Here is a 15767-nt window from a genome sequence, read left to right as displayed (position 1 = left end):
TAGCAATATTTATAGACATATTATTTTTATTTATACTGTATACCTTAAAAAATCATTTATCAAGACTCTTGGCTTATAAAATGTGGTGAAGTCAGCATGAATGAGGTGAGGAGAAGGTACTACATACATTTTTTTTTTATATATTTCTGGGTTTCAATTTTATAAAAGGCAAGTACTTGTTGAGAGACACAGATAAAATAAACTCTTCTTCCTAAAACTAAAAAGAGGAGTGAAATGATGTTCCCACAAGAACATTTAGACCACAATGAACTCAATTAATATTAAAAAAATATGTAGACTGGGAAACTTGGAAGTCCTCTGTGCCAGTTAATGGTAACAATGCTAGCTAGATGACAATAATAACTGGTGTTACTTGTCTTTCTGGATTAACAGATGTTATAATAAAACAAGCAATGTCCCTCACCATGGTAAATCAGTATTTATTTTAAAAGCTATATGTATGCCACCAGTATTTCATACATTTAAAGATAAATTTGCTACACTATGGCTTTGCTTTGCATATAGAAAAAGACATGAAAAATTAAATCATTTGCCCAGGGCTAATGGCCCTAGAGGGTGCAACTGAAGTGCAAGCATCCCTGCCATTAAATTTAGTGCCATTCTTAAAGCCACACAACTGAACAGAGGCTTGCAGGGGACCAAAACTGTTCTCTGACAGTTGGATGCTTCCCTGGGCAGGGGGAAGTCTATTGCAGGGCCCACTTGCACACACCTACACTCACACTGTGTTTGGAGACATGGGAGGAAAAAAACAAGGAGATGTATTATATGGAGAATGGGCAAACTCCACATGAACCACTCACAGGCCTCCAAAAACTGATGAGACAGAAGTTGAGAGAATGGATCATGAGAACAGACAAGTAGAAGAAGAAAAAAAAAAAGCGAAACCCTAACATCAATTATCCTAAATACAAAAGCAAACCCAAAAATCTTAGTCAAAAAGATGTTCCAAATTTTCGAAAGCCAGAGAGTCCAAAATCACAGCGAAACAGACATAATCTTGAGGTTTATATGTCAAACTTAGATACTGTGGAAGTAGAATGATCGGCTTTTATAGTGTTGCATCTGTGATGTCATGCAATGGCAATCAAAACAAAATAGTAATGTTGATGAAATAACAAAATAGCAAACAATGCTGGATAAGTTTGACTTGATTGTATGCAAGGTTATCTTCTTGAAATAAAATTAATAAATAAAAATTAAAAAGAAAAAAGAAAAACAGTGTCACAAGAAAATGCAAAAAAATGAATACTATGATAAATGCATTTTATTTTCATATTCCAAAAATAAATAAATAAATAAATAAAATATATAATCCAGGCTCAGAACAACAGGATCCTAAAAAGTGCTAATCAGTAAATTCATAATGTTGATATTCTGTTTTTTAATTGGTGGACACAGACCTTACGTCTTTCTTATAATACTGTATTAGCTGTACTACCCATCTAACATGGGTTGAAATCTAAGTAATCAATGCAGACCTCACCGTTTGCAGTTCCACTATTTGTATTTTGTAATGCATGTACTGGTAAAATACATTGCATTTGTCATTTCAACAGACAGCATTGCAAACATTTGTAGTAATAAACTGTATTACATTTGTCGTTCCCACTGATGGCACATAACAAACATTAGCACTGCTTTTACAAATCCTAAACCAAATGGCATATAGCAGAGACTTAGTAACCGGACAGACACCCAGACACTCCTCCATCTATTGATGTTGATAAGCGGATTTCTGTCCATCTGGCAGTTACTCTCTGTCAGATGCATTCAGCGTTAATGTTTGCAGTGCACGGTCTCCATTCAGTTGCTCTGTCTCTGTTACATGGCATTTGGTATGGGATTAATAAAAATAGTGCTAATGTTAATGATGTGTCATCAGCACACTGCACCTGAATGGACACACAGATACACAGGCACACAGACATTTGCTTTTTATTAGGGTGGACTAGTTGTGCTATGCATCTATGATCCATTAGAATCTAAGTAACCAACATAGACCTTGGCGTCAACATTTGCAGTACACCATGCCATGCATATGTTTTGTTTTTATGCCATTTAGTATCGGATTCATAAAAGCAGTGTTAATGTTTGCAATACAGCATCTGTTGGAATGGCAAATGCAACACCATTACTAAAAATGTTTGTGATGCGCCATCTCTTCAAATGACATAGACATAGCTACTGGACGGACACACAGTCACTTATCCTTTAAGTTAGATTTGTTTATAAGCTTAATAAAAATACACTTGTTGCATATTTAAAGTTCAAGTCTCTACTTGAGATGTCTGTTTGATGTCTAAATGAGGCATTGCCTTATTTGCTCCCTTTAATGGCCACTGTTTCAAAGATGTTTTCTACACAGACACTCAAAACATGTTTCCTTACTCTCATTGCACAGGCAAGAGAAGTGACTAGCACAGGCTGACAATGAAAGCCAGTAATGTGGATTTATGCAATTTGTGTACAACCAAATAATTCATGGCTCAGCCTGGAGGGAACTTCACGTTTATTAGATTACCTCACTCACTTAGTCTACTCAGGCATTGGTATCAGTCAATCAGCCAGTCTTTAGACTCTTGGTAATGTAGCAGGATGTAAGGCTTATCAATTGTACTGCGAGATACAATTACAGGCCAGCAGGTTAGGTCAAGTGCTCTGGCATTCAAAGACATTAGGTCATAATACCGCACCATGCACAGTCCAGATATTTACAATAAAACCCAAAAACAGGATTTTAAATATTTCCCTGTACTGTGATATAAAACTACAAGGCCCTCAGCCAACTTTGAAAAACCTCAGCAGACTCAACAGAGTGCTAAGAGAATAATCACAATTGTGGTAAAGGAAGCGACAATCAATAACACTGCTGATTCTCTCTTTAGAAAACAAAACTAAGCATGCAGTCCGACCAAAATTTTGTTTTTCCTTTAATTATAAATCAAAACTTGGATGAAAATATACTAGTACCCACTGTTAAGGAGATTCATTCACAATGCAGTCTTTCGTTTTAATTTTAACTAGGACTAAAACCTACACAGGCAATACACTGCATTTTTGGCACATGAAACAAAAATGCATTTTTACAGATAACACAGCATGTGTGTTTATAAATTCGAAGGCACACCACGGCTTTGTTCAATGGTGTATTCTGAAATGAAGTTGCCTGAAACAAGAATATCTGCAGAATCTTATATTTTGGAGCAGAATTACAAACGTCTTTCATACATGCCGTACAACTTACGGATGCACAATTTTATGAGACCTGAAAGTTGCTATTACGTGGAACAAATTGCAGCAGTCTTTAAAACATAAACCTGAACATTTTTCACTGCGACAAATGATCCTCTACATTTAGTAACTTCTTAAACCGGTATATTAAGTTCTATTAAAACTGAAAATCTGCAAGCCCGCTTTCAATTCAGACTGTAACAAGTGGATATGGGAATGTTGTCCATCATAATGAATGCTTTGGTTACTGCTCATGCAATAATTTTGTAGCTTCAAACTTTGGAAATGCATTTATTTTTTTATAAGAAATTAAATAAAACCGAAACAAATTTAACAATTTTTGTCTGGATAATTTTAAGCAAAGAAAATAAAAAAGAACCAGTAGATGCAAGGTACCCTAAGGTCAAAAATGTGCTGGGGTCTAAGTCAAAAGATCAAGTTCCTCATACAAACCAAACTTCTTGTTAAAAAACAGTAAGTCCTGACCTGTGAAAAGGAGTTTTTGGTGACTTTCTCCACTTGCCCTCTCGACTTGCTGGAAGTAGCACCAGAGGACAGAATGAAGGCAAAACTGATGGCCACTATGAACAACACTACAGATCCTCTCACTAACACACTACCATCGAGAACTCTAAGCTAGGGCATCAAGTCAGATTTGTGGATGGCATTAATGCCTTTGTGACTACATCAGTCCAGAAGTGAGTTCTGTAGTAATTAGTGCAGTAACACAGGACCTGTTATTTACTGAAGCACTTTGAATGGTGAGAAAAGTGCTATGCAAATGTAAAGAAATTATTATTATTATGATTATTATTATTTGTTTTATATAATGTTAAAAGAATATTTTGTTGCACTTGGCTTGCAGTGTTACAAAATATGTACTGATACTCTGATGCCTTGAAATGTAAAAAAATATATACACTGACAATATTTTGCATATTAGGTTAAATAGTATTATAAAATACACGTTGATAATGTTGCTGAAGGTGGGCCCATTAGTACAGTCCAGCATCAGCCTTAACGTCTATCATGGTGACCCCGACTGACTGGGGCTCCTTCATACCTGAACCAATATGTCTTCATAATACCTCGCCATAACTGTGACTGCTCTCTCATCTCTAGACAGGTCAGATGTTTTCTTCTGTTTTTGTAATCATTTGTGTGTATTTTCATTTTTGTATTTTTTATGTGTGTTTCTTGCTTGTTAGAATATTTCTTGGGTTTCTGTAAAAAGCTAACTTTCCCTCTTGGGACAATTAAAGTACTATCTGTCAAATTATCTACAGGGTGGCATTTTAGTGTTACCTGCTTGTGTACTTATTACTAAATAATGGCACAAAAAAGTACAAATATAACATGTTCTAAAGCAAAAAATGAAATCTCATGCTTCTAACACACAAACTTCTTCATTCAATGAAAATTTCGCATAACCAGTTTGTAATTTCTGGACTGACAGCAAAAAAAACTAGGAAGTAATAACTTACTTATTGAACATAAAAGTTATCCATAGGGGGCTTACAATTCTCAGCTTGAGATCGCTGGTCTACATGATGCCAGAGCAATGCCATTCAATGAATACAATGCTTACTGACATTTTGTTTACACAATTCTAATTATTGTAATACTAGCCGACGCCCGTCGTAGCATACAGCGGTGAAGACGGTGAGAAAGGAATTCAGAAATCAAGAAGAAATAAATACTTCTTGAAAGACGCAGTGTGCATGTAGAATTTCCAGCCAAGCAGGATTACATGTGAAAGTGATAAATAAATCAGGCTTTCCGAATTTACGTACTATGGCCATGGCATCCTGATAGTTTTGTTTCATGTATCCTGGAGTTCTTGGAAATGTGGACGGTAATAAGATCATTTTGCCTACACGTACATTGTTATTTGCAGCGTTTGCTTGCATTGCGTCTGATAGTTCCACGCGCAGATCTTGTTGATGTAATCTGAGATAGCTGAGACACGCGCCCTCTGTTTTAACATACGCATCTATGACGTACTGTTGGAATAGTTTGCCGCTGGAGTGCAAAATACTAAATGTATTCCTCGTTGCTAATCTGTATGTGTAAAATTGCCATTGAGTAAGCCTTATTCGCTTGCCGCTTCTTTTATCGGGAACATGCTGTAAATCTTTGTGCTAGCCAATGTCTCCATAAGGGAATAAAAGTGGGTAAACCATAGGATCGCAATTCATATTGAGCGTGAAAATCTGTTTACAGGAGTTGCCTATGGGATAGATGCAAATGTCCTTTTCGGCATGCGTTTCGCCATCTTCTCTGACGAAAATCGCTGCAATGTCAGGGCATTGTATCATCGTAAATCCTGCCCAGGGTTTTCCTTGAAAACCATTCGTACAGATGCTGTTGGAGTGGACTGAGTGATTTCATCAATGGCGGCTCGTAGTTAAAATTAGTGGGGGTGCTGCTCCAGAAAATTTTTAGCCTTTGTTTTAAAATTGTGTAAAAGGAAACAAACATGTATAAAAAGAAAATTTATTCAGAAACTTGATAAAATCCTAAAAGAACAAAATCAAACATTTCTTACGTACTATATCCTAAATTGTTACAGTTCAAGCTTGATCTATTCATTTAAAAATGAAATCCATTCTTCTTGTTTTAATTTGCGCAAAAAGATCAATCATTTTCTCCTTGATCTCTGGATGACAACTGAGGAAATTTTTCTCCATTGAAAGCAGGGGTCGGCACTGCGGGAGCAACAGTGCTCTCTCTCCCTCACAGCCTTGCGTGCTGCTTCCTATGTGCGCATGCGCACAACAGCCAAACACCACGCCGCTGGAACTGTGAAGCGCACAGTTCCATTCAAAGATTTTTGTATCTTTTTCATAAACTGGGGGATGGCTGCTGACATTAAGCTTAAGGATTATATATTGTACAAGTATAAAGAAAGAATTAAAGAAAAAAGGACTCATTATATTAAATGTTATTGATAATATCAAGTGGAAATATCACAGTGCCTATACGCGACTGGATTTCATGAATGTGTTTGTATGATTTAGCGAAGGGGTTGATGGTTCTGAGCATGGAATCTAGCTGAAGAAGTACATTTTCGCTGCATGCAGAGTTTGCTTTATTTTGTAAGCATACTTCAGTAGCTTGCACTGTGTCAAAAACATACAACTGTCCATATCCTGGAGAGGTAGATGTGTTTGGTGATAAATTTGCCCGTGTATTTTAAAACAGTATGGTCCGTGGCCAGGAGGTTGAGTTATCTATGCACCCATGGAAGCAAACGCTAGAGAAGAGTTGTATTCTCAAATGTGTTCTTGATAATTTTTAGCTTCTGATGTTTGCTGTTTAAGAAGCTGTTGTAAAGAAACAGGTGGCTCCCACAAAGGTGGTAAATCTACTTTACCGTTGTGGCAGCACCTCAAGTACTTGTTGGATATGTTACGCTCAGCAGGCCAGTAAAGTGCATGACATGGAAGATGACGAATAGGAATCGAGAAATGCTGTGTCGGCTGGGTGTGGGCACGACTGGTTTTGAAGTGGAAGCAGGATGAACCAGAAGAGAAATATATATATATATATAAGAGATTTAAGTGCATATACTTCAGCTGTTTACAGCAGTTCTTTATTGCTCTTTTCTCCTTAGAAAGCTGTTTGTAGCTTTTGTGAAAATCAGCAGAAAAGGATGATAAGTCTGTCAAGTCAAACACGGTCTCACACCTGATCACTTTAGAGTCACTGGGTAACCTGACATGCATGGTTTGGGGACTTGGAAAGAAACTAAATTATCCGGGAAAAAAACCCACAGACACGGAGATAGAGTAAAAACTCTGCATACACAGTGACTGACCTTGGAATTGAACCCAGGATTCACCAGCTCCCAGAGCTGAAGGACATCTACAGTACATGCTGCTCAAGGAAAGCAACAAACATCTGAACGGACTCTACACACCCATGCCCTCTATTTGTTTGAACGTCTTCCGTCTGACAGATGTTGCAAGACCTTCTATGCCTGCACTTCGAGTCGTATTTACTCCAACTCAACCCTTCAAGTTCCCCCCATAATCTGCCTTTCTGCCCTCTGTACTTGCCTGGCACAACTGAACTGACTTCATCTTCATGCATATTTGCACTTTGCATTGTTCATATTGTCATGTCATTTTCTTCTAACCCACTTAATCCAAACCAGGATAATGGGGGGCTGAAGCCAAACCCTGACAGTGTAGGGTGCAAGGCAGGAACAAACCCTGGACAGGGTGCCAGTCCATCGCAGTGTTCATATTGTCACGTATTATGTACATTGCGCATAGTTTCTATATTACTATTATTTAATGTTTGATGTTTTTCCATCCTTTTTGGTTTGGTTGCTGCATTGCACATCTGTGACAATGAAATTACAACAATATGGTATTGTTATTTTACCATATTGTTGTCATTTCAATGTTGCACTATTTTTTTGTTTGTTATTCTAACTTTACCTTAGTATAAAAGTGGCAAATATTATTTTCTTGCACATGTGCAATGGCAAAAAAGATATTCTATTTATCCATACCATTCTATAAACAGGGCACTTGAATTTCAACTTTTATAATATTTAAAAAAAAAAAAAAAGTGACCAGGTGGCAATCTTATTTCTAAACAAGCATCATGTCTAATATAGTGTCAAAGTTGATACTAAAATTAATGTGCTGTAAGACAATAAACAAATGATAATAAAGATATTCTATTTATCCATATCATTCTATAAATAGGGAACTTGAATTAAAACTTTTATAGTAACATTCAGAAAAAGAAAGAGGAAAAAAAATACTGTCACCAGCTGGTAATCTGTTTGTAAGCAAGCTTCATGTTAAGTCTAGTGTCAAAGGCGATACTAAAATCAATGTGCTGTATAATTTCAGTAAAATTCAATTTTTGGAAATATTCACATAGTATAAATATATCTAAAACAACAATCACACATTTCAGCCTTATTAACAGGGTTTAAGGCTCTGCTCTGCACATTCCCATGCTACACATATTAAACATAAAGTATCACTTTTTCCAAAGAAAACCTGTGACAACAATCTGTCACAGGTTTAACACCTCAAAGTGCAAATAATGCTGTGTAAAATCAATTAAATAAATACATATTTATTTAACCCATAAAATCAAAGTGAAAAGTGGGGGTTAAAAATCCAAAAAATAATAAATATTTTTTTAAAAATGAAGTTAAAACTCCAGTGGCAGGTATTAAAAACAGGAGTCCCAGTTTATCATTCTAAACCTTGCTGTATCCTCCACTTATCCCACCAATGCCATGCAGTGAGAGGAATTTCCTGTCAACAGGTGCAGCCAAATTTAAATCATGGCTCGGGTTCCCATCGCCAATCCTTTGACGTTCATGTGGCGCCACATCGAGCCAAAGACACACTTTTCCCCACTGCCAGTCCTTCATCTGCGGGAGAATCCACACAATGGGCTGCTTCTATTCCCACGTGTCACTCAATAGGAGTGCCTTCTTCAACCCTGTCAAGTGCTGGTCACATGCTCCTCTTTCTGGGGCTCACTCCTGACCACCTGACCCCATTCCTTACAGCATGGGCTCTCCCAATCCTGCCTCTCACTCTCTCTTTCTTTAACCTCCATTCTCCTTTTGTCCTCTTTAAAAATGTGGCCAGGGTCAGGTGCCACAGTCACCAACTCTGAGGCACAACTTAAGTACCTGACTGACTCATCTGCGTCTACATGTGAATGCGCGATCTACCAAGACCCTCAATCAACCTCGGAGCAGTGCATGCACATTTTCACATGCTCCAGTGCCTGCCTTGAGGAACCTGCTCACTCCGAGTGAATTTATTTACTGTAACGCCATGAACCTCTCTTATCACAGTGCATGAAAGGGGAACTAGTCCCAGTGATGTTAGGATACGCTGTATCGCAGGTCCATATCCAGTAGGCTATCAAAAGCAGATAAAAGAAGCCATCAAGTTTTATTTACCAGAAGACAAGGCTCTGAGTAAAACTGTACAGCAAAAGTTCTAAAGACTGGTCAACAACCAGAGTAAGACATACGCCATCCACTCCTGCAGTTGTTTTTCAAAAGTTGTGCTGTCTTTAGTTTATATAAAATTGAAAAGGATCTGAAACAAGTTTTACTTTATGCAACACAACTGACCAGTGATTAAGTAGGACTATGGAAGCAAGCACGAGCGTAACATTTCATTTATACTGAAAAGCAGGTACCTGCAATGCTGAAATTTCAGCTATACTGTGTGTGTACAGAATACCGTATATGCAGTTGGTAAGAGCAAGTACATATTTCACTGAAGTGCTGTTAACCAAAATTAATAATCATAATTGACATATTTCACTGTAGTGCTGTTAAACAAAATTAATAATCATAATTAGAATATCAATAGAAATAATTATCAGTTATTAATTTTTTCTTAATCATACACCCCAAATGCCAGCTTAAAGTTAGTTGCACTAGTGTTTTTCTGGGACTCTACCCCCTAACAACGAATCATCAGGCCATCGCAATGGCTCTTCTAAATGGTAGTGACCATTAAAAACAAAATGATGTTGCCTTAAATTTCAAAACTTAAGGTTAAACAAAAAACAACAAAAATCAAACAAAATTAGAACTAGAAAACAAAGGTATATTTGAATCCTCCAAGGTCCAAAACAAAAGTTTAGAATGATCAGACATCACAGAAAACTGCGTAACAGCTATCACAACAATTATAAATCAATTGTGTCTTTAAAATAATCAGCAAGTCACTTACAAAGGTAAATACACTGAATATGAGTATCATTTTGGATTTGGTTCTATTTTCCGCAAGAACCTGCCAACCTGTAGTCAACATCCCCTGGCTTTTTAATTTCATCAAAACTATGCAAAACAATCTACCTCCTATTTCAAGATGTACTTCAAAAATTGCCTGACACAAGGGGGCACTCACGAGTCATGTTGAGCCACTACATATTTTGATTGTATGACTTGGAAAGAATGATGGGGTCAGCAACACGGTCACAGAACACATCTCACTTGGGAGTGTTCAAGGATGGAAACCATTTGGTGTTGCACTGTTAGAAAGATATTAATACTGAATAAGTGTCAAACACTGTAAATTGAATTAACACACATTAAAATTTCCAATGAAACAAAATCTCTTTGATTACATTTCTTGGTGTATCATAACACAACATTATCACAATTAGATGCAATACTGCAGCTTCTTTAATATACAACAGCATACTGTAATAACGTGATTTATGTGCCACATGTGCAAGCACTCCCTGACTTACTGACTTAAAACTCTTTTTTTTTTTTAAATCAGAGTTTTGCTACATTGTATTATTGAAGAATAGATTTCCCAAGTAAATGCATGTAAATATTTGGAAGGAGTTCTGTCCTCAGAGAACAGAACATCTTTTTGAGGCTGAACAATGGAACAACCACTCTAACAATAAAATGATATTACAGTTTGGGCGGTAAATAGTGTAGATAAAGAAATTAAGCTTTAGCTAAGTATTTAGCTAATTTGCCAACTTTTAATAGCATCGAAACTTTTACACCATGCCGCTGGATTTAAAATAGAAAGAAGCTACCTTGACCCTCACCACCATCTGTGCCCATGTTCTAAGAAATATACGTGGAAAATTATACAATAAGACTTAGTGAGGCAGTGAAATAAAAACAGTTGTTCTGTCCTTTTCAAAAAAGGATCCCCACTTGCAAAGTAACATTGAGTTATAAGTATTTATATACAAGCCAGGTAAAATTGCTGAACAGCTTCTGTGTACCACTACTGTATATAAATAATCAATCAGCCACGCCACATGCTCTTCAGAACAGGTCATCTATTTGAAGCTAAGTGTGTTCAGCCCCAGCCAGTACTTGGATGGGAGACCATCTAGGAAAAGCTTGGGATGCTGCTGGAAGAGATGTTGGTGAGGCGAGCAGGGGGCACTTATCCTGTGGTCTGTGTGTGTATCCTAATGCCCCAGTGCAGTGACACCATGCTTTAAAAATGATGCTGTCCTTCAGATAAGACATAAACCGAGGTCCTGACTCTCTGTGGTCATAAAAAAATCCCTGGGCATCCTATGTAAAGAGCAGGGTGGGTCCCCAATGTCCAGGCTAAAAATTGCTCTCCATGGCCTAGTCATTCTAGCTTCCTAATCATCCTATCTCTAACATCACCACCTAATAGCTAATGTGTGGTGAGCGGACTGATGCAAAAATGGCTACCTTCATCTTGAGCTGAGACTTATGAGGTAAGCATATAAAATTTCTTCTCCTGCCCATAAGCACACAAAATATATCAGAATGTTCAGAATTAGACATACAGTGCCATCAGAAAGTAATTAATAAATTACCAAAAATTTCAAAAATCCAGTTTTCACTTTGTCATTTTTAGGTATTTAGTGTTGTTTGATATGGGAAATATTAATTCAAACGATTTTAGCATATGGCTGCAACATAACAAAAAGTGAAGAGGTCTGAATACTTTCTGAACGCACTGTATCTGTCATATTATCATCACATTAATCACTGCCTATGAATGTGCTACTCAATGATATGATACAGCGAACAGATGAGGGAAAATCTTTAACATCTATGAGACTCCATACTCGATATTCTACATTATCTAAAATCTCCTGGCACATAGCCAATGGAACCTATCTGTACCACAAAAACTAAACAGTAAAGGAAGATAAAGGTTTTTAATCAAACAATTACAATGTTTGAGTTGGACAGAAAGGTGTGGCCAGTTGGCAGTGGCAGAGACTGTGACACTCCACATCACGGGCCATGTTAGGAATAGCCAGTGCAGTTTTTCTGACAGTTTGCTACTCAGATCTGTCAGCACTGGTGTAGCCATTGATGGCCATTTGGTGATGGCCGATTTCCTGTTTTCTTTCGAACTACATAATTAAGTGAAGCGATTCATGTGATGCATTTGATCTGATAACAAAAAATCAAAACCTCTGTTCCCTTGAACAAATTGCAAATTGATTATTATTTAGTCAATTATTTAATATTTTTTAATTTATATTTTAAACATACTGGTAATTCATATTGCATTTTAACTTCAGAAAGCATGAAGCATAATAATATAGTGAAAATGCAACATTAACAAAGTATACCAAAATCAAAGTTTGAGAAACATAAGTGAACAAGATTAGTGCAACATCATCTTGGGTAATGGTTCAGTTCATGAATCAAACGAACAAGAACTGTGTGACTCATTCTCAAAAGAACTGACAAATGCACAGTGCATTTTTGAAAGTAAAATTAAAATTAAAAATGAAACAATAATAACAAGGAATCACATGGACTTCTGGTCTTCCCAACATCAAGATTCCAGCCCCAGCAGTTTGCAGTGCTGCATTGTATTTGGTGTGCAGCGGCTGATGCAACTATCATTATTCTTCTTCCGACAACATATTCGGCTTCTGTAATTTGCTTCATGCTCAGCAGATGTTACTGCTCGTTTTCTTTCTGAGAGGTCACCCGCTTGATCTTTTTCCCTATGTAGTTTGCCGTAAGAAAGACGGAAACCCTGTTAAATTTGCTAAGGTTTCCACTAACCACATTTTTTGCCTCACCAGCACATATTACATCATAAGATATGGATTAAGACTAAGATCAAGATACTAGCTCCAGTGGTTCACAAGAGATCACATGACAGAGGCACACAACCTTTAACATTTTATATATGCAATATATGGATAAAAATAATTTCTCCATTGTGTTATGCATCTGCCTGTGGGTTTGGTCCCTGTGGCCTTTGCCTATTATACATTTAAGTGGGTATAACCCTCACTACATGCACAAATTTACCTCCATTTACTCTGCTCATGGTGTAAAATAATAATCATTAGTTGCTTTTGTAACAACAAATTAATTTTTAAATCAGTGAATGCATTTTTGAAAGAGGCCTGAAGTTATCATAAACTCATTAAAAACTCGTTAACGGCTAATTGATAGAAAGTGGTTATGTAATTAGGCCTGCTGCTTCATAGCTCGAGGAGGCTTGATTTAAATCTCAATCTGGTTACTTGCCTGTGTGGAGGTGACATGTTCTCTCCATGCTTGGGCATCTGTTTAGGTACTGCAGTGTTTGTCTTACATCCTAAAGATGAACATGTTAATTGTGAACTTAATTAATTAATTAATTAATTAATTAATTGTTAACTGCCATTTACCCAGTACTGTACTGTCCGAATAGGCTCTGGACCCCCATGACTCTAAAACTAGAGTAATCAGATTCAGTAAATTGATGGATGGGTGGATTGACAAGTAACACTGTCACTGGGAACTAGCTCCTGAAGGCAAAAACCTTGAATAAGTAGGAATGAAGCATCTAATTATTTTATTACCAGCAGGCAGGGAGGCCTAAGTTTGCCCAAAGATGTCTTTTGTAAATGACTCTTCCCCTCACCTGGGCCTTTATCGTTTCTTTAAACTGCCTCCAGCCATTGCTCTCAACTCCCTTCCAGGTGCTTCTTTTATGGAAGGGGTGTCAGCTCCAGCAAATAATGAGCCCATAATTATCAGTGTGCCTGCTGCAAATCAAACTTAAAATAAACAGCGAGAGTCTGGGGCGGCCACATGGCAGCCTCTGTAAAGGCCTGGGGCAAAAGAAATCAAGACAAGGTGTAATTAGGTAAAAACAAAGCAGCAGAGCCAGTGAATAGGAAAAGAGACTGTTCTGGGGGGCAACTTAAAGAGACAGTAAAGGAGCCCTGGAGCTAAAGACAAAGGTTTAGGTGCACTACCTCCATTTTTTTCACCAGCATTTACATTTGTCAGATATTGTGATTTCTTTTCTTTCTTTCTTTTTTTTTTTTTTTAAACAAATGGACATACTAAATTTACATTTAACCAAGTATTCACTCAGAAAAAGTAGACAATCCCTAAAATGTTATCTGCCTTATTTCAAAGGTAAATGTAGAAAGTGATCCAGCAACTTACCTCCAGAAGCTCAGAGACAACAGGGAGCACCTCAGGATTGCAGATGTCAATTGAGTCGTCACGGTAGGTTTTCTTCTTGTAACGAATGTTCCCTAGATGCAGAATCGCAGAGAGGAGGGAGAAAATCCTACAAGATAACAAAATGTGCTTTTTTGTGAAATCCATCCATTCATCATCCAACCTGTTTTATCCAATCTACAGGGTCACTGGGGTCTGCTGTAGCCAATCCCAGCCAACACAGGGTGCAAGGCAGGAAACAAAACCCCGGGCAGTGTGCCAGCCCACCGCAGGGCACACACACACACACACACCAAGCACACACTAGGGACAATTTAGAACTGCCAATGTACCTAACCTGCATGTCTTTGGCCTGTGGGAGGAAACTGGAGCACCCGGAGGAAACCCACACAGACACGGGGAGAACATGCAAACTCCACGCAGGGAGGACATTTTTGTGAAATGCTTAAATGAAATTAATAGTAATGGCCTAGGAAAAAATTACAGAAAATTAGAAAATAGAAAATTAATGTTTTGTTGTTAAACTCACTACAAAGGTCAAATTTCCATATTTTTAACTGATCACCTCAAAACATTGCTGTGATAAACTGACAAACATAAGCATGATTAAAGCAAACTTTCCAACCGGCTAACTTTTCTTCCACCTTTATCTCTCAAACATCCACATTTTTCTTTAATATTCACTGCAATATATAGAGTCTCCCAAATCCCCACAAGTGGTAACATGTTCAAGGCACAAAGGAGTGCATGGGTCAGAATTTCAACCATCAACTTTATTACAGCACCTATAAGAAGCATTGGGAGTTTTCACATTTCATTATTTTACAACAGTGAATCACAGTAATTTATTTTGGCTTTTTTTGACACTGACCAAGAGAGAAGTGCTCTTTAATTTTTAAAAGTGAAAAAAGATCTCTGCAGTGTGGTCTAAATTAAATATAAATATAAAACACAAAATAGATAGATAGATAGATAGATAGATAGATAGATAGATAGATAGATAGATAGATAGATAGATAGATAGATAGATAGATAGATAGATAGATAGATAGATAGATAGATAGATAGATAGATAGATAGATACTTTATTAATCCCAAGGGGAAATTCACATAATTGATTGCATAAGTATTCAAGTCAGTGTTTAGTGGATGCACCTTTGGCAGCCATGACAGCCTTCAGTCTGTGTGTACAGGTCTCTCTCTCTCTCAGCTTTGCACATCTGGACACTGCAGTTTATCCCCAGTCTTTTGGTAAAACTACTCGGTCAGGTTACATGGGGATTAGGAGTGGACAGCCTTTTTCAAATCCAGCCACAAATTCTCAATGAGAGAACTCAGACTTGGCCACTCTAGCACATTCACTGTGTTGCTTAAATTAAATCCACTGTGATTCAATGTTGTATAACAATAAAATGTGAGAACTTCTAAGGGGGTGAATACTTTTGATAGTCACTGTACTTAGCCCCTCTTCTGTGGTGTCCATTCAATGGTCAAACAGCGTTGAAAGCAAAATTTAGCAGCAGACTTTTTTTCGGATAAGAAAAGCAAAGGTCGTATA

The 15767-nt window shown here is 37.3% G+C and overlaps 1 protein-coding gene across 1 annotated transcript in view; it reads right to left on the bottom strand.

The window, feature by feature from the left end:
• The window catches only part of myo9aa (myosin IXAa), a 568471-nt gene that overhangs the window by 171027 nt on the left and 381677 nt on the right, over positions 1-15767 (bottom strand). Inside the window, 1 exon segment of the mRNA XM_028823069.2 lies at positions 14192-14318. Within this exon segment, the coding sequence (XP_028678902.2) occupies positions 14192-14318 (127 nt within the window).

The sequence above is a fragment of the Erpetoichthys calabaricus genome, chromosome 17, assembly GCF_900747795.2.
Source record: "Erpetoichthys calabaricus chromosome 17, fErpCal1.3, whole genome shotgun sequence".
Lineage (NCBI taxonomy): Eukaryota > Metazoa > Chordata > Cladistia > Polypteriformes > Polypteridae > Erpetoichthys > Erpetoichthys calabaricus.
Note: the sequence above shows the minus strand (reverse complement) of the source record. Positions and strands in the feature narration are given on the sequence as shown.